Raw genomic sequence first — 21,106 nt, forward strand, 5'->3', positions numbered from 1 at the left:
GTTAACCTGCGATTTCTGAGGCTGGTGACTCGGATAAACTTATCCTCAGAAGCAGAGGTGACTCTTGGTCTTCCTTTCCTGGGGCGGTCCTCATGTGAGCCAGTTTCTTTGTAGCGCTTGATGGTTTTTGCAACTGCACTTGAGGACACTTTCAAAGTTTTCCCAATTTTTCGGACTAACTGACCTTCATTTCTTAAAGTAATGATGGCCACTCGTTTTTCTTTACTTAGCTGCTTTTTTCTTGCCATAATACAAATTCTAACAGTCTATTCAGTAGGACTATCAGCTGTGTATCCACCCGACTTCTGCACAACACAACTGATGGTCCCAACCCCATTTATAAGGCAAGAAATCCCACTTATTAAACCTGACAGGGCACACCTGTGAAGTGAAAACCATTTCCGGTGACTACCTCTTGAAGCTCATCAAGAGAATGCCAAGAATGTGCAAAGCAGTCATCAAAGCCAAAGGTGGCTACTTTGAAGAACCTAGAATATATGACATATTTTCCGTTGTTTCACACTTTTTTGTTAAGTATATAATTCCACATGTGTCAATTCATAGTTTTGATGCCTTCAGTGTGAATGTACAATTTTCATAGTCATGAAAATACAGAAAAATCTTTAAATGAGAAGGTGTGTCCAAACTTTTGGTCTGTACTGTGTGTGCTTACAACACAGCTCCTCTGTCAGTTGAGACACATTTCTCAGGAGCAGTATATTTTCAGACTGCAGCCCATGACTGGGATGGGCTGCTCTTTGAATAACGTGACGGCGGCCATTTTATTACATTCATGGAGAACCCCTTTAAAGGTGATCAACATCTTATTATAGCTTTTGAATTCCTTACCGTTCCCCTGCAGCCGTTCATGCCCATCTCTATTACTGACACATCATGTCAGTCGCAGGACAAGTGTGATGCATCTTTAGATACATGCTGTAGCTGGCTGTGATTGATCTGTCTTATTCACATAGGAAAAATATACTAGAATAGTCATGTCACAGTCTTCTAAACAGACAAGGTGGGTAACAGATATATAATTTTACCATTTTGGGTGTAAACATTTTTTTTTTTTCCTTACAACAAGTTAAATAATAAAAGGTATGAAGACGTCACAGAGGTTGGCCCTGAGAAGAGAGTTGCTAAGAAGCAGCAGTCCTCATCACGGCAGACTTGGGCTGTCTATGTATTACAAGGGGATCAAGTGCTGGAACTGCAGTAATCAGGAAGTTCTTAAAGAGGCGGTAATAAGACCCCTTTAAATAAGCAAACTCCAGTTATTCGTAAAGAACAAGAATGACCAGTCTATAATCCCCAAGTTTTGAGTTTCCTTCAAAGATGTACAATAGCATAAAACTGTTGATGCGTCACTGCATTGGTAATGATCATGAGGCCCAGGCTTGAAGTGTCTAGAAGTAAACTGGCCATTATCCTACAGTGAGGGAAGGGGTAACTAGCTTTCACACAGGCCTGACATTCTTCATCTAAGGTCTGATTCTTAGGCCGGATGCCATGGTCTGAGTATGGGCCGTGATTCCTGGACTGGTCGCAGGACTACTGACCCAAACTTGTCAGTTGTATAAACATTTATGAGGCTATCAAGTTGGGATCAGGAGACCGGTAGCCAGACCGGACATCAGTCCATACTCAGACCATGACATACAGATGTGTGAATGCGGCCTTAAATATCAGGCAATTTGGAGCCCCCCCTTCAGTGTAGCAGAGAAAAACCTAAGGGATACTGATAACAGAACTGATCAATCTATAGGATCATTAATAAATCTATTTGATTATTCCTAGCCATCCGTAGCATTAGTTTTTGCCTCAGATTGGTCCTAGAGGCAGGTCAGAAATAGATGCTTGCAATGTTTTATAATCCAGCTATGCCAGATCATTGTAAAACTGTGTGTAACTGATATACATGGCAGCACAGTCTAAGAATAGAAGACGGACCGCTAATTGTCTCCCCAGTAGGCACCAAATCTGGCAACTCAAATCATATATTTCCAGCCATCTTTAGTCTGAGCTTTTGAGCGGAGTGGTGAATGATTGGGATGATGACTGGTGCAAAGATCTACATGGGACTGAAAGGTTTCCTCATACAGCTGATGATGAGATTCTGCTAGAAGCCGCTCTTTGTCCAACATCAGCAGGAAATCTATAGTAAAAAGTGTTAAAACATCATTTCTCCATTGGTGAAAAAGGAATAACAACACTTCACTGCATGATATAAACAATCCACATCTTCTCTCTGTTGTATAAAAGTGTCCATTATTCTTTGATACTTTGAAGAAGCTGCAGAAGGTGATTCTCGATGACTTGTTGAACTGAAACAGTAAGGAGAAGCCTGTAAGTGTGCGGTGATAGGATGTAACACAGGTACATCAAACATCTGCATCTTACAGAAAAGAAATAAATGGCAGGGTACTTTATTCATTAAGAAAAGAGTGTGAAAGAGTGCCTAACCCCTTATAGAAGTTGTCCGGCCTTAGGCTACACAGAGTGACTGCAGACTTGTGAATCTTCACGTTGCGCGCACTGCACATTGAGGATTCTGCAGCACCGGGAGCGGCGTGTGGTGACTAAGTTTATGATTTGTATACATACAGGCACATGCCGACTAGATGTGTGCGGCCTCGCACACTACAAGTGTACTGAGCGTGGATGGATACAGTCTAGTCGGAGTGTGGCTGGGAGTATGCAAATCCCATACCTACGGTCGCATGATCGCCGTTACTAGTGGCGGCACCGAACAATCCTCACAATGAGCAGCATGCGCGATGTGAGGATCCACAAGACGGCAGTCACAGACTTGTAACCAAATTATGGACAACCCCTTTAACAATAAGGCCTGTTTGTTCCTCAAAGACTTTATATCTAGACGTATGAGGGTTTCTTTGGTGGAATAAGTTGTATTATCAATGGCACTTTGGGTACTAAACATTAAAAATGGCGAACATTGGACATAATTTCAAAAAACATCACAGTAAAAGATAATGCCTTACCAACACCGGGTCAGATTACTAATGCACTGCAGGATGCAGCAAGCCTCCATGATAAAGGAGGGGGCAGCACATGTGCAAAATACTGATGGAAACAGCCACTCACTAACCTACCAAATCATGGAGGGGGTGGCTGTGTAGTATTATACATGCACACCGATGGAGTCTGCATAAGGAGCCAGTCACACAGATATGGGAGATGCACAGTGTCAGGCTTGCAGCCTATTGATGACGCCCATACTATTAGATCAGGCGGGTTGCCCTGCAGCATATACGTGCACTCCCACAGGACAGACGCCCCAATTCACCCAGCCACCACTAAAGAGGCCTGGCCACATCCTGCATAAAAATGTGCAAAAAAGATGAAAAATAGTGTATAAGATAAATACACCATATGAGGTTTTGGTTGATATTTTGGCCAAAATACGCAAGCTCGTAACCCAAAGTCAAGGGTCCCCATACTTGCGAGTCCTAACACCAAGCATTATCTTTTACTGTGGCACTTTTTGGGTACATATAAACTTATTAATTTCTGGAAGGGAATGCACAAAAAACAGCAATCCTGCTATTTTTTTTTCTTTGCAGAAAAATTTGTAACATTCACTACGTGGCTTAAACTCTGTAAATTGGCTATTGGCCCTGCACCACAGACCCCGGCCATTTATTAACTCTTCTATCTTCTTTTTTGCCGGCTACACTACTCTCAGTGAGCGCTGTGCAGTGAGTAGAAGCATTGGTAATGCTGCGTCTTCTGTAGGACCTGGCAATAATATCATTTCTGGGTGTCTCTCCGGCATAGCAGTGCTAATGGTCCCCAGTAGGCCCAGATCAGCTCTGCCAGTGACTAAGGTCACGTTAGTGGACTGATTTTCCCCGTAGATGCTCCTATGGATGTGCCAGTTACATTTGAAAAATGAACAATAATGAAAAATATATATATTTTCCCTACAAATGTTTTATGATCTCTTCGGAGAGAAATTATGTAAAATATGTGGTAAAATATTATAAATATATATATATATATATATATATATATATATATATATATATATATATATATATATATATATATATATATATATATATATATATATATATATATATATTTATTTATTTATTTATATGAAAAAGTTTGGGCACCCCTATTAATCTTAAGCTTAATGTTTTATAAAAATTGGTGTTTTTGCAACAGCTATTTCAGTTTGATATATGTAATAACTGTTGGACACAGTAATGTTTCTGCCTTGAAATGAGGTTTATTGTACTAACAGAAAATGTGCAATCTGCATTCAAACTAAATTTGACAGGTGCATAAGTATGGGCACCCTTATCATTTTCTTGTTTTAAATACTCCTACCTACTTTTTACTGACTTACTAAAGCATTTTTTTGGTTTTGTAACCTCATTGAGCTTTGAACTTCATAGCCAGGTGTATGCAATCATGAGAAAAGCTACTTAAAGTGGTCACTTGCAAGTTGTTCTCCTGTTTGAATCTCCTCTGAAGAGTGGCATCATGGGCTCCTCAAAACAACTGTCAAATGATCTGAAAACAAAGATTATTCAACATAGTTGTTCAGGGGAAGGATACAAAAAGCTGTCTCAGCGATTTAACCTGTCAGTTTCCACTGTGAGGAACATAGTAAGGAAATGGAAGAACACAGGGACAGTTCTTGTTAAGGCCAGAAGTGGCAGGCCAAGAAAAACATCAGAAAGGCAGAGAAGAAGAATGGTGAGATCAGTCAAGGACAATCCTCAGACCACCTCCAGAGAGCTGCAGCATCAACTTGCTGCAGATGGTGTTACTGTGCATCGGTCAACTATACAACGCACTTTGCACAAGGAGAAGCTGTATGGGAGAGTGATGCGAAAGAAGCCGTTTCTGCAAGCACGCCACAAACAGAGTCGGCTGAGGTATGCAAAAGCACATTTGGAGAAGCCAATTTCTTTTTGGAAGAAGGTCCTGTGGACTGATGAAACCAAGATTGAGTTGTTTGGTCATACAAAAAGGCGTTATGCATGGCGGCAAAAAAACATAGCACTCCAAGAAAAACACTTGCTACCCACAGTAAAATTTGGTGGAGGTTCCATCATGCTTTGGGGCTATGTGGCCAATGCCGGCACCGGGAATCTTGTTAAAGTTGAGGGACGCATGGATTACACTCAGTATCAGCAGATTCTTGACAGTAATGTTCAAGAATCAGTGACAAGTTTGAAGTTACGCAGGGGATGGATCTTTCAGCAAGACAATGATCCAAAACACCGCTCCAAATCTACTCAGGCATTCATGCAGAGGAACAATTACAATGTTCTGGAATGGCCATCCCAGTCCCTAGACCTGAATATCATTGAACATCTGTGGGATCATTTGAAGAGGGCTGTCCATGCTCGGCGACCATCAAACTTAGCTGAACTTGAATTGTTTTGTAAAGAGGAATGGTCAAAAATACCTTCATCCAGGATCCAGGAAATCATTAAAAGCTACAGGAAGCGACTAGAGGCTGTTATTTTTGCAAAAGGAGGATCTACTAAATATTAATGTCACTTTTCTGGTGAGGTGCCCATACTTATGCACCTGTCAAATTTTGTTTGAATGCAGATTGCACATTTTCTGTTAGTACAATAAACCTCATTTCAAGGCAGAAACATTACTGTGTCCAACAGTTATTACATATATCAAACTGAAATAGCTGTTGCAAAAACACCAATTTTTATAAAACATTAAGCTTAAGATTAATAGGGGTGCCCAAACTTTTTCATATAACTGTATATATCCCCATCGCAAAAAAACAAACAAACAAAAAAATCTACACATATGATAAACCTACACATATTCAATATCCACATGACCATACTAACCGGGAGAATTCATTCAAAAGGTTATATGGTTCGAAATGTGAACAGTAAAAAAAAAAATATATAAAAAAAAAATTATATATACACATACATATATAAATAAAAGCTATACTAAAAAATGCTTTTTTATATTTGTATGGCAAAAAAAATATTTATATACAGTGGGTATGGAAAGTATTCAGACCCCTTTAAATGTTCCACTTTGTTTCAATGCAGCCATTTGGTAAATTCTAAAAAGTTCATTTTTTTTCTCATTAAAGTACACTCTGCACCCCATATTGACTGACAAAAAATAGAAATGTATACATTTTTGCCAATTTATTAAAAAAGAAAAACTGAAATATCACATGGTCATATGTATTCAGACCCTTTGCTCAGACACTCATATTTAAGTCACATGATGTCCATTTCCTTGTGATCCTCCTTGAGATGGTTCTACTCCTTCACTGGAGTCCAGCTGTGTTTAATTAAACTGATAGGACTTGATTTGGAAAGGCACACACCTGTCTATATAAGACCTCACAGCTCACAGTGCATGTCAGACCAAATGAGAATCATAAGCTCAAAGGAACTGCCCAAGGAGCTCAGAGACAGAATTGTGGCAAGGCACAGATCTGGTCAAGGTTACAAAAGAATTTCTACATTACTCAAGGTTCCTAAGAGCACAGTGGCCTCCATAATCCTTAAATGGAAGAAGCTTGGGACCACCAGAAGTCTTCCTAGATCTGGCCTTCCAGCCAAACTGAGCAACTGTGGGAGAAGAGCCTTGGTGAGAGAGGTAAAGAAGAACCCCAAGATCACTGTGTCTGAGCTCCAGAGATGCAGAAAGGAGATAGGAGAAAGTTCCACAAAGTCAACTATCACTGCAGCCCTCCACCAGTCGGGTCTTTATGGCAAAGTGGCCTGACGGAAGCCTTCCTCAGTGCAAGACATATGAAAGCCCGCATAGAGTTTGCTCAAAAACACATGAAGGACTCCCAGACTATGAGAAATAAGATTCTCTGAGAAGATAGAACTTTTTGGTAATAATTCTAAGCGGTATGTGTGGAGAAAACCAGGCACTGCTCACCTGTCCAATACAATCTCAACAGTCAAACATGGTGGTGGCAGTATCATGCTATGGGGGTGTTTATCAGCTACAGGGACAGGACGACTGGTTGCAATTGAAGGAAACATGAATGCGGACAAGTACAGAGATATCCTGGATGAAAACCTCTTCCAGAGTGCTCTGGACCTCAGACTTGGCCAAAGGTTCACCTTCCAACAAGACAATGACCCTGAGCACACAGCTAAAATAAGAAAGAAGTAGCTTCAGAACAACTCTGACCATTCTTGACTGGCCCAGCCAGAGCCCTGACCTAAACCCAATTGAGCATCTCTGGAGAGACTTGGAAATGGCTGTCCACCAACGTTCATCATCCAACCGGACGGAACTGGAGAGGATCTGCAAGGAAGAATAGCAGAGGATCCCCAAATCCAGGTGTGAAAAACTTGTTGCATCATTCCCAAGAAGACTCATGGCTTGACTAGCTCAAAAGGGTGCTTCTACTCAATACTGAACAAAGGGTCTGAATACTTATGACCATGTGATCTTTCCGTTTTTCTTTTTTAATAAATCTGCAAAAATTTCTACATTTCTGTTTTTTTTGTAGTCAAGATGGGGTGCAAAGTGTACTTTAATGAGAAAAAAATTAACTTTTTAGAATTTACCAAATGGCTGCAATGAAACAAGAGTGAAAAATTTAAAGGGGTCTGAATACTTTCCATACAAACTGTATAAAATTAGGCAGCGCGCCAAGTGCCAAAATTCTCCTGACCGTAGTGCAGCAGTTCCTGGGCATCGAAGTCTGTCTTGCACAGCACCACTACAGACTCTTCCCCCCTCCTCCATCGGTATAGAGCAGTTACTGTCAGGGAATATGGGTGTCTAAGCAGGAGATCTGTCCAGGATATCGGGAGCTCTACTCACATGCGTCCACTCAGTACCAGAACATAACCACGCAAACGCCCCCACCTGTTCTAACAAGGATAAAAATTCTCCATTCGGCTGACCAGTGTGACCTCAGCAGACCCCCAACCGATCAATAAATTATCACCTATCCTGTGGAAAGCTGATAACTTATTTTTACAAGACAAGCCATTTAACCCAGGTATATATTAAAAGTGATCAAAGCCATTTGCAGGTCTCTGGTCCAGCGACCTCGTTGGTAGTCCGTGGCCACCAGTCCTGCGGACCTCCTCCTACCTGCCAGCATCCCCAGTGCCTCTTCTGATGAAGCCTGGTGAATCTCTGCTCAGAAGAATCTCAGCGATCAGCAGAATCTCTGCAGGTCGGGCCGGTGAAAAACCTGACAATCAACTGACAGTGACGGGAAAGCTGCAGTTGCTTCGGAGGATTCCCAACACTTAATGGTCCCATATGTAAATATGTAAACGGGCGATATCAGCAATAACTGTATGAAGGTGGTTACTGCCATTGGGCAATTGGCTATTAGGTAATTTAAGCAGCCTTGTGTCTAGATGTTGTGTGTGTAATCTATCTATAGGAACCCAACCATAAATCACCCATTATACAGCAATGTCCTCAGATAATATTTACAGCATGGCTTTCTATTGACTTAGTGACATCACAGCATTTTCGCAATATTGACCAGATACTGACAGGAAGGAGCATGATGCCGATCTCGCTGTTTATGTGGGAGGAAACACAATCACTTCTGTGTACACAAGATGAATAGATTTGGACCTGGACCCAGAGGGTTGTTTGCTGCGGGTACATAACTTACCACTCCTGTGGCCCAGAGCGACAGACAGGTCCATGGAGTTATAGCCAGAGTCGGTCTCAATGGTCGGATCTGCCCCATTCTCTGCCAATAATAACATAATATCATTCAGCTAAAGTCAATACCAGGCTCGAAAAGTTTCCCAAAAATACTTTCTCACATAACTACCCACCTGTGACCTGCTCAGTCTGATGGGACTACCTGCATGTGTAATCTGCTTTCTGTTTAACCATTTACCTAGTATTTAGGAACACAACTAAATCTGGAATTCTAAATGATACAGAAACCATATTATAACCCCATAGCGAAACATTATGACCCCCAGCTAGTTGTGAAAAAGCCACCTAGCACTTTCCAATCATCAGCACCTTTGTGCATTTTTGAAACACAATGCAAAGTTTTGTAAAAACAGATAAAAATATAATGTGTGTGGCTAAGTCTGACCCAAGCAGAACCCTAAATGGAGAAAAATAGACTTTTTTTTTTCTACATTTTGGATTTTTGCAGGTCAGATTACTTGGCCTACAGATGTCACGTCCCTTTAATGAGAGAGTGCTGCTGACAGCCATATGAGAGATATGACATCTCCTAGTAATAAAAGTACAAAATGTGCTGTGCCCACACAGGCTACGTATGCCTGACTACATTCACATCACCAAATATTCACCAGAACTGGAAAGATCAAAGATCTCCATGATCCAGATGCTGGTGAACATGGGGGTGATCTTCATACTCTTTGGTAGAAACCAAAAAAATGTCCCCACTAAATGTGACGATTGCAGAGCACACCCCCTCTCTGATTAGTAAGAAGGGGTGATACCATGAGGAAAAGCTCCTGTAACTCCCTCCTGGAGGCTGTACCCCTGGAGGTGACAGTAGCAGGCTGTGAGATTTCTTACAGAGGTCACTTCCAGCTTTCCATCCAGAATACTGAGTCTGATATCATTTGAAAGTCAATATTGTAGTTAATAATCTGGATTAATAATATAAAGAACTAAATTAGTCCTAATATTTTAGCAAATGTTTAAATTGATGACATTTTCCATAAGTCCCTGGCAGTGAAATGATTGCAATATGTGTTCACCCAAGGACACCCCGTTGGAGGTCACATATATAGAGCGACATCACTTGTTTTCCACCAGAGCTGAATCTGATCAGTTTTCTGCGGATTCCCTTCTAGGGTGCAGAGCTGAATTCACAATTCTGCTGGTAGTCAGGAATAGCTGATCAGCACGGCTTAGCCGAGGTCTTATGACACAGAGGGATTGTACGTTTTCTCCTACATCAGATTACTGTTTGGTATAAAGACGGCACTTTCCAACATGGAAATCATTACTAGGGAGAAGACCAGAAATACCACGTACACTGCGGTTGAATTAGTGAGCTACATGTGCCAGAATTCTGGATTAAAGGGAACCTGTCATATTGTACATGCAGTCTGATCTGTGGACAGGAGGAGAAGCTGAGCAGAATGATATATAGGCTTGTTGGAAAAGATTCAGTGTAACTTGCAATTTATTAATTGCAATTCCTAATATTTATATGCATATGAGTCCAGTGGGCAGTCCTACTAGTGATTGACAGCACTCTCTGAATGCACAGTTATACAGAAGATACTGTCAATCACTAGTAGGACCACCCACTGGATTCATATGCATATAAATATCAATTAATAAAATGTAAGTGATACTGAATCTTTTTCAACCAAAATGTATAACAATCTGATCAGCTCCTCCTGCTCTATAAGATCTGGTCTGCAGATCAGATGCGGCTTCCAACATGACATGTTCCCTTTAATGTGCATAATAAACAGCCTTACATGCCGGGCACCGCATTTACTATGTGCTTTAAACACACTTGACAAGGGAACATGTTCTGTTTGGAAAGTGGGTGGAGGGAGAGCCCTAAATTGTGACCCTCGTGTGCCAAAATTGCCCCACAATCTGGTGTAAAATAGTGAGCCAAGTAATAGGGGATGTAAACTTACACTGGACATTTAATGATGCGCCAAACTTATCAAATAGCAGGAGGCAGTATGATAAATGTGCCACATTAAGACTATCAAGTCCAAGTCTAAGCCGTCTAAAGTTTAGACAGCTTAACAGGTTTTTGTAGCATTTTTACACTTGGTGGAATTTCCTCTAAGCTCAGCATGTTTTGGATACATTGTTTTGTCAAAGGATTTTCTACAAAACTTCAAAAAGAAAGAAAACAAAACACATCGGGGCCGATACATCAAATGGTCACTTTGACTAGCAGCAAACATTTTGCACAAAGTTGAGTTGTGGAAAATATTTGCACACCACCGACAAACAAATCACCAATCTCGATGAATCGGAATCATACAGTATGAACAAAAATGATAAGAAATTTAAATGCTCAAAGACAAGCGTGTGTGAACACCATACGGCCACGTATCCCTACATCCTGACATCGCTCAGATACTCACCTAGAAGAATTTTCACACATTTCACGTGATTGCCATGGACAGCATATAACAAGGGCGTTCCTCCATTCTGTAAAGAAGGTGTCATGGGGTAGACATAGTAAATCTGCGTGCTCATCTCACTACATGCATTTTATGATATTTTCATGTGCTGATCTTACCCAGTCGTACTCGTTCACATCCACTCCACACTCCACCAGCATTTTCACAATATCTGTGTAGCCTTTGCTACATGCCAGGGACAGAGCACTTTCGCGACCTTTCCCGAGGACTTGAGGATCCGCACCCTAAACAAAGGATAGAGATCAGAGTATAAATATATTTTCAGAGCCTTTTGTATTCAATATGTGCAAATTATTTTAAAGCTCTTTCAATTTCTTACATTCTGAAGTAGAAACTCCACAACGGCGATCTGTCCGTGAGCTGCGGCCCACATTAGCGGTGTGAATCCTTCTTCGTCTGTCAGGTTGATCACGTTTTCTGGTAGGAGGTTAAAGACAATTTTTTTCTTTAGCACACATCATAGGTGATAAGTGCCAGCTCAGTGAGAGTTCAACCGAAACTCGGCTCCCACCTATCCTAGCCCTGAACAATCCTCAGCACCCCCCCACCACCACGATCCTCAGCTCCCCCCCCACCACCACGCTCCTCAGCTCCCCCCACACCACGCCCCTCAGCCCGCCCCCCCCACCACCACGCTCCTCAGCCCCCCCACACCACGCCCCTCAGCTCCCCCCCCCCCCACACCACGCCCCTCAGCTCCCCCCCCACACCACGCTCCTCAGCTCCCCCCCCACACCACGCTCCTCAGCTCCCCCCCCCACACCACGCTCCTCAGCTCCCCCCCCCCACACCACGCTCCTCAGCTCCCCCCCCCCACACCACGCTCCTCAGCTCCCCCCCCCCACACCACGCTCCTCAGCTCCCCCCCCCCACACCACGATCCTCAGCTCCCCCCCCCACCACGATCCTCAGCTCCCCCCCACACACACACACACACACACACACCACGATCCTCAGCTCCCCCCCCACACACACCACGATCCTCAGCCACCCCCCCCCCACACACACCACGATCCTCAGCTCCCCCCCACACACCACGATCCTCAGCTCCCCCCCACACACACCACGATCCTCAGCTCCCCGCCACACACACACCACGATCCTCAGCTCCCCGCCACACACACCACGATCCTCAGCTCCCCGCCACACACACCACGATCCTCAGCCACCCCCCCCACACACACCACGATCCTCAGCCCCCCCCCCCCACACACACACCACGATCCTCAGCTCCCCCCCACACACCACGATCCTCAGCTCCCCCCCACACACACCACGATCCTCAGCTCCCCCCCACACACACCACGATCCTCAGCTCCCCCCCACACACACACCACGATCCTCAGCTCCCCCCCACACACACACCACGATCCTCAGCTCCCCCCCACACACACACCACGATCCTCAGCTCCCCCCCACACACACACCACGATCCTCAGCTCCCCCCCACACACACACCACGATCCTCAGCTCCCCCCCACACACACACACCACGATCCTCAGCTCCCCCCCACACACACACACCACGATCCTCAGCTCCCCCCCACACACACCACGATCCTCAGCTCCCCCCCCACCACGATCCTCAGCTCCCCCCCACACACACACACACACACACACACACCACGATCCTCAGCTCCCCCCCCACACACACCACGATCCTCAGCCACCCCCCCCCCCACACACACCACGATCCTCAGCTCCCCCCCACACACCACGATCCTCAGCTCCCCCCCACACACACCACGATCCTCAGCTCCCCGCCACACACACCACGATCCTCAGCTCCCCGCCACACACACCACGATCCTCAGCTCCCCGCCACACACACCACGATCCTCAGCCACCCCCCCCACACACACCACGATCCTCAGCCCCCCCCCCCACACACACACCACGATCCTCAGCTCCCCCCCACACACCACGATCCTCAGCTCCCCCCCACACACACCACGATCCTCAGCTCCCCCCCACACACACCACGATCCTCAGCTCCCCCCCACACACACACCACGATCCTCAGCTCCCCCCCACACACACACCACGATCCTCAGCTCCCCCCCACACACACACCACGATCCTCAGCTCCCCCCCACACACACACCACGATCCTCAGCTCCCCCCCACACACACACCACGATCCTCAGCTCCCCCCCACACACACACCACGATCCTCAGCTCCCCCCCACACACACACACCACGATCCTCAGCTCCCCCCCACACACACACACCACGATCCTCAGCTCCCCCCCACACACACCACGATCCTCAGCTCCCCCCCACACACACCACGATCCTCAGCTCCCCCCCACACACACCACGATCCTCAGCTCCCCCCCACACACACACCACGATCCTCAGCTCCCCCCCACACACACACCACGATCCTCAGCTCCCCCCCACACACACACCACGATCCTCAGCTCCCCCCCACACACACACCACGATCCTCAGCTCCCCCCCACACACACACCACGATCCTCAGCTCCCCCCCACACACACACCACGATCCTCAGCTCCCCCCCACACACACACACCACGATCCTCAGCTCCCCCCCACACACACACACCACGATCCTCAGCTCCCCCCCACACACACCACGATCCTCAGCCACCCCCCCCACACACACCACGATCCTCAGCTCCCCCCCACACACACCACGATCCTCAGCCACCCCCCCCACACACACCACGATCCTCAGCCACCCCCCCACACACACACACACCACGATCCTCAGCCCCCCCCCCCACGATCCTCAGCCCCCCCCCACGATCCTCAGCCCCCCCCCCACACACACACACACCACGATCCTCAGCCACCCCCCCCCCACACACACACCACGATCCTCAGCCCCCCCCTTCACACACACACACACACACACACACACACACACACACACACACACACACACACACACCACGATCCACAGCTCCCCCCCACACCACAATCCTCAGCCCCCTTCCCCCATCAGTCCTGACACTGCACCATTCCATGTCTATAGGAACTGACAGAACAGGCTAGAAATGTACTAAACCACTTCTGTCTACCACAGGCATCAGTTTTCTCAACAACATAAATGGTTAAAGTTGCAAAGTGCTTGTAAAAACAAGCAAATTTGCAATTTACTTGTTGCAAAATATCCTCTCCATTCTCAATGAAGGATTTTTTATTTTGTTTACCGGTTACCAGTCTTCTAGGCAAGGAGCACAGCGTTGACAATCTCTTTTCTATAGAGCTTGTAAGAGCCACTCTGAAGCATGCCAGGATCGCTGATGGTGCCGAGAGAAAGCTGCCTCTGCTTACACAGTCGGCTCTCAATGTCAAACAATCAGGAGTACACTCTCCTCCACACCACTGGAAGCCAGGAGGCTGGGGAGTGGTGTGCTCCTACAGATAATGAGTATGATCCTTTAACTCCCCCTAGCCATTGTCTTGCAGCTGGAGGTAAATGGAAGACCCGGTTCCCCAACTTTCAGTTTTTGCGGTGGCCAGTAAGGAGTTTTATGCTTTACCCTGTTCAAGACGACTTGCCAGATACACCATCTCCCCCTGAGCAGCCAACTGGTGAACAGACAGAGCTGTGCAAGAGACAAAAACTGAGTTTATAGCATAAGAAACATGTGATAATTATATTTGTAGACGGATCATCTTCAAGTTTAAATGGACAATAGCTTCCTATTAGTAATAATGCATATCCTGAAATAGCAGGTCCATCTGCAAAGTGATACCCCCAGCAGAGGAGATGACGAGCAGAGTACTTACAATTCACCAGCAGGGGCGTAGTGGACACCTCGTTGCCTCGGTGCTTGTTCGTCAGTGTGGTGGACTGCTTGATGGGAGAGAAATGTTTGGTGGTTGATGGGGTGTACACATGTCTGACCTGTATACCGGGAGACGGCGAGGTGTGGATATTGCATTCAGCTGGAAAGTAAAGGAAAAGTCATTATTAAAAAAATCCTGTGTGATAAGATAATAAGACGACTGGAGTAATTGTTAGGATATTACAACAGTGTTAAAGGATATGCAACATCAGAAAAAGACCTATTGTGTAGATCAGGTTTTTTTGTTAAATGATTTTTTTTTTATATATTACAATCTGCATTATAAAATAAAATTGCAATCTTACAATTTTAACACTAGCCACTGGGGCTGTTTTCGACTCGTATATCCTGTCCTCTCAGAAAGAGTTTTCAGCAGCCTCATTATCATGACAGACAAATTTGTAATTAACAAATAAAGTTGCACTCAAGTTGCTATAGCATGCAAACATGAAATTGGAATTGCATTACTGCTCTACAAAACAGGAAAAAACGAAGATACTTAGTGTATAAATTGACCAATTAATGCATGCCCAGCAGCAACGACAAGGCGATCCTCTTTGCTGGGAACTTAATCTAGCCCTCTAATGACAATGACAATTTTTGTGCCTTTGTTTTTCCCTCCATTGTTCTAAAAGCTGTAATCTTTTTATTTTTCCGTTGACATAGCCAAATAAAAGCTCACTTTTTGCGGTCCGAGTTTCAGTGTTGAATGACATTCGTTTTATTGGATAATGGCATGAAAAACGTCAAAAAATGTAATTATGCCTTTGTTTTTTGGATTTTGATTTTATTGAGTTCATGGTGTACAAAAAAATAATCAGGCACATGATTCCCCAGGTCAGTAGGATTACAGCGATGCTAAATGTGCAAGGGGTTTATTTTTAGATTTTGGTGGTCAAAATAAAAATATTTTTCAATTTCTGCCTATGGAGCTATGTGATGGCTTGTTTTATGTGTGCAGAGCTGATGTTCGTATTGATTCCAATTTGGGGTACATCTGACATACGATTTCCTTTTATTGTATTTTCAGACAATTGTGGTGACCAAAAAAAATGGCAATTCTAGTGTTCAGATTTTATTTTGAAATAACGCTCTTTTTTACATATATATATATATATATATATATATACACATACATATACACACACATACATACCAAAAGTTTGGACACACCTTCTCATTTATAGATTTTTCTGTATTTTCATGACTATGAAAATTGTTCATTCACACTGAAGGCATCAAAACTATGAATTAGCACATGTGGAATTATATACTTAACAAAAAAGTGTGAAACAACTGAAAATATGTCTCATATTCTAGGTTCTTCAAAGTAGCCACCTTTTGCTTTGATGACTGCTTTGCACACTCTTGGCATTCTCTTGATGAGCTTCAAGAGGTAGTCACCGGAAATGGTTTTCACTTCACAGGTGTGCCCTGTCAGGTTTAATAAGGGGGATTTCTTGCCTTATAAATGGGGCTGGGACCATCAGTTGTGTTGTGCAGAAGTCAGGTGGATACACAGCTGATAGTCCTACTGAATAGACTGTTAGAATTTGTATTATGGCAAGAAAAAAGCAGCTAAGTAAAGAAAAACGAGTGGCCATCATTACTTTAAGAAATGAAGGTCAGTCAGTCCGAAAAATTGGGCAAACTTTGAAAGTGTCCCCAAGTGCAGTTGCAAAAACCATCAAGCGCTACAAAGAAACTGGCTCACATGAGGACCGCCCCAGGAAAGGAAGACCAAGAGTCACCTCTGCTTCTGAGGATAAGTTTATCCGAGTCACCAGCCTCAGAAATCGCAGGTTAACAGCAGCTCAGATTAGAGACCAGGTCAATGTCACACAGAGTTCTAGCAGCAGACACATCTCTACAACAACTGTTAAGAGGAGACTTTGTGCAGCAGGCCTTCATGGTAAAATAGCTGCTAGGAAACCACTGCTAAGGACAGGCAACAAGCAGACGAGACTTGTTTGGGCTAAAGAACACAAGGAATGGACATTAGACCAGTGGAAATCTGTGCTTTGGTCTGATGAGTCCAAATTTGAGATCTTTGGTTCCAACCACCGTGTCTTTGTGCGACGCAGAAAAGGTGAACGGAAGGACTCTACATGCCTGGTTCCCACCGTGAAGCATGGAGGAGAAGGTGTGATGGTGTGGGGGTGCTTTGCTGGTGACACTGTTGGGGATTTATTCAAAATTGAAGGCATACTGAACCAGCATGGCTACCACAGCATCTTGCAGCGGCATGCTATTCCATCTGGTTTGCGTTTAGTTGGACCATCATTTATTTTTCAACAGGACAATGACCCCAAACACACCTCCAGGCTGTGTAAGGGCTATTTGACCAAGAGGGAGAGTGATGGGGTGCTACGCCAGATGACCTGGCCTCCACAGTCACCAGACTTGAACCCAATCGAGATGGTTTGGGGTGAGCTGGACCGCAGAGTGAAGGCAAAAGGGCCAACAAGTGCCAAGCATCTCTGGGAACTCCTTCAAGATTGTTGGAAGACCATTTCTGGTGACTACCTCCTGAAGCTCATCAAGAGAATGCCAAGAGTGTGCAAAGCAGTCATCAAAGCAAAAGGTGGATACTTTGAAGAACCCAGAATATAAGACATATTTTCAGCTGTTTCACACTTTTTTGTTAAGTATATAATTCCACGTGTGTTAATTCATAGTTTTGATGCCTTCAGTGTGAATGTACAATTTTCATAGTCATGAAAAATCTTTAAATGAGGTGTGTCCAAACTTTTGGTCTGTACTGTATAATATATATATATATATATATATATATATATATATATATATATATACACACATATATACACACACACACACACACACACACAGAGTGATCTATTTCTGTTAATGATTGTGGCTTACAGCCAATGAAAACACAAAAGTCATTATCTCAGTCAATTAAAATAATTAACAAAAAACACAAAGGCTTCCTAAGCGTTTACAAAGGTCCCTTAGTCTGTTTCAGTAGGCTCCACAATCATGGGAAAGATTGCTGACTTGACAGATGTCCAGAAGGCAGTCATTGACACACTTCACAAGGTCCCAGAGTTCCAATTATTTTCATTTGGAAATCAAGGTCCCAGAGTCTGGAGGAAGAGTGGAGAGGACACAATCCAAGCTGCTTGAGGTCTAGTGTGAAGTTTCCACAATCAGTAATGGTTTGGGGAGCCATGTCATCTGCTGGTGTAGGTCCACTGTGTTTTATTAATACCAAAGTCAGAAAAGCCGTCTACCAAGAAATTTTAGAGCACTTCATGCTTCCCTCTGCCGACAAGCTTTTTGGAGATGGAAATGTCATTCTCCAGCAGGACTTGGCACCTGTCCACACTGCCAAAAGTACCAATTCCTGGTGTAAAAACAGTATCGCTGTGCTTGATTGGACAGCAAACTCGCCTGACCTTAACCCCATAGATTCTGTGTATTGTCAAGAGGAAGATGAGAGACACCAGACCCAACAATGCAGGCGAGCTGAAGGCTGCTATCATAGCAACCTGGGCTTCCATAACACCTCAGCAGCGCCACAGGCTGATCGCCTCCATGCCACGCTGCATTGATGCAGTAATTGATGCAAAAGGAGCCCCGACCAAGTATTGAGTTCATTTACTGAACATACATTTCAGTAGGCCAATATTTCGGATTTTAAAAACATTTTTCAAGCTGATGTTATAACGTATTCTAATTTACTGAGATAATGACTTTTGTGTTTTCATTGGCTGTAAACCATAATCATAAACATTAACAGAAATAAACACTTGAAATAGATCACTCTGTTTATAATGACTCTATATAATATATGAGTTTCACTTTTTGTACTGAAGAACCAAAATAAATTTACTTTTTGCTGACATTCTAATTTTGTTTGATGCACCTGTATATATTTATATACAGCTATTTATATATAGCTCATGGAGTGTATAAGGGTGTTTGGAGAAGGCTTTAGTACACAGCCAGCATATGTCTGTAACAGCAGCGATCAGCACTAGCCTTTTAAATATTGCTGTCAGTGATTGACAGCGACATTTAAATAGCATAATCACTGGTGCACATGCTTATCAAGACCCACTGGCCCCCCATGACGTGATTATGGGGGATCAATAGGTTACCATGGCAGTAAGGGGCCTCCTAAAGCCCCCAAATCATTGCTATCTTGGTACTCCTTTGAAGCTCAGCCTGTAGTTGAGGAGACTGCGATTTATATTATATACTGCGGTATATAGTATAAATGATTAAATAATTGCAGGTTAAAGTCCTCTAGGGCAGGGTTCCCCAACTCCAGTCCTCAAGGCCCACCAACAGGTCATGTTTTCAGGATTTCCTTAGTATTGCACAGGTGATAATTCCATCATCAGCACAGGCAATAGTTACATCACCTGTGCAATACTAAGGAAATCCTGAAAACATGACCTGTTGGTGGGCCTTGAGGACTGGAGTTGGGGAACCCTGCTCTAGGGGGACTAAAAAATAAAGTAAAAAATAAAAAGTGTTATAAAAAAAAAAACACACATTAAAACATAAGACTAAAAGTTTAAATCACCAAATAATACATATCTTTGCAGCTATAAAAGTATATTCTATCAAGATATAAAATTATTTAAAACATACAGAGAAAGATGAAAACCACCCCCCAAAAATGCAATAAAAAGTGATCTATGTCTTATGTAGCCCACAATGGTATCAATGAAAACAACAGCTCGGCACACGAAAAAAAAACCTCCCGAAGCTCCACTGAGGAAAAAGTAAAGAAAAGTTACAAGTCTCAGAAAATAGTGACATGAAAAAAATATTTTTTTCTTTACAAATTTCAGATTTTTTTTTCACTAAAATATAAAAAAAAATAATAACTATACAACTTTGGTATTGCCATAACTGTCCTGGAGAATCATGTCGCCAAGTCATTTTTACTGCCCACTGAACGCCGTAAAAACAGAAACCCTATAAACAATAGAATTGCAATGTCATCACAATTTCACTCCACTTGGAATTTTATTCCCATTTTTCAGTACATTAAATGGTACAATGAATGGTGTCATTCAAAGCTACATCTCATCCCGCAAAAAACAAGCCCTCATACGGCTTTAATCGATGAAAAAAAATAAAAAAGTTACGGCCCTTAGAGGAACGGGAGGAAAAAATGAAAGCATAGAAATGAAAAATCGGCCGCTCTCGAAGGGGTCACTGAGAGAAGCCTTCAGAGATGTCAGCAGGGTGGGTTTTCTACTTATATCGAGGAGATGATAGCAGGTGTCACAGCCATCAGCCCAGTGTAACCACCACATTTCCGGCCATCTCCTGTCTCCTTGTCCTTCTGCTTCCTCAGCTTGAACATCACACATGTACATTTTTTACTTTGGAGAAACCACATAGATGCAGGTGATCACCCACCTTTAAATAGGACGGAGGCTACTTCCAGGTCAGAGTTTACTTGATCTTGGATATTCTTACTGTCTTCTTCGTTCAAGGACTTGACGAAGCGAGAACAGACATTCATGTCAAATCTATTTGGTAAAATGAATTTCATTCCCATGGCTACGTTCTGAGCGCTCCCCTCTTCTGGGTTGGCCTCCATCACATGCTCCACTTTTATGTCAGGCATGCCGGACAGACAGAAGCTCACACACTCTTCACCCGACAGCTCAGCCGAGCCCTCCAGACTATTCATGGAGGACATTGTTCATAAGCTACTCATTTACAGTCTCTGAGGTTAATTCTGCCTCTTCAGATTGGGCACAACAGGATCTATAATTAAGGAAAAAGAAAACATTGAAGTGATAAAGACACAATGCTTCAAGTGACAGTCCAGGAATGGACCATGACTGACCTATCCATAGGAGAAGTCATCAATATGAGGCTGGTGAGGATCCGACACCCGGCACCTTCACCAATTAGCTGAAAACCACTACTAATGCTACAAAGCTCCCATTGAAGTGAATGGACTGCAGTACTGGGCAGGGTCACTAATATCCAGCCGCTGCCCGAGTGAATTTCAATTGATGGGTGGTGTGCAGTCCAAAATGAGACACCTCCACCTCAACTATGAGATACAAAATGAGAAAACAAATCCTGAAAATCACATTGTCTGATTTGGAAAGAATTTTTTTTTAAATTTTGGTGGAAA

General features: G+C 43.8%; 1 protein-coding gene across 2 annotated transcripts in view; it reads right to left on the reverse strand.

Moving 5' to 3' along the window:
• Window positions 1-601: 601 nt before the first annotated feature.
• The window catches only part of ANKRA2 (ankyrin repeat family A member 2), a 31,044-nt gene continuing 10,539 nt past the window's right edge, over window positions 602-21,106 (reverse strand). For both annotated transcript variants that reach the window (XM_073679765.1, XM_073679773.1), the window contains exons 2-9: window positions 20,374-20,727; window positions 14,912-15,070; window positions 14,662-14,727; window positions 11,467-11,564; window positions 11,246-11,371; window positions 11,088-11,154; window positions 8,642-8,722; window positions 602-2,327 (exon numbers count right to left, since the gene is read on the reverse strand). In XM_073679765.1, the coding sequence (XP_073535866.1) occupies window positions 2,272-2,327; window positions 8,642-8,722; window positions 11,088-11,154; window positions 11,246-11,371; window positions 11,467-11,564; window positions 14,662-14,727; window positions 14,912-15,070; window positions 20,374-20,659 (939 nt within the window). In that variant the 5' untranslated portion in view covers window positions 20,660-20,727 and the 3' untranslated portion in view covers window positions 602-2,271. The remainder of the gene's footprint in view (window positions 2,328-8,641; window positions 8,723-11,087; window positions 11,155-11,245; window positions 11,372-11,466; window positions 11,565-14,661; window positions 14,728-14,911; window positions 15,071-20,373; window positions 20,728-21,106) is intronic.

Source organism: Phyllobates terribilis, unplaced genomic scaffold (assembly GCF_046119375.1).
Source record: "Phyllobates terribilis strain yellow unplaced genomic scaffold, ASM4611937v1 Scaffold_1__5_contigs__length_1240528914, whole genome shotgun sequence".
Taxonomy (NCBI): Eukaryota; Metazoa; Chordata; class Amphibia; order Anura; family Dendrobatidae; genus Phyllobates; species Phyllobates terribilis.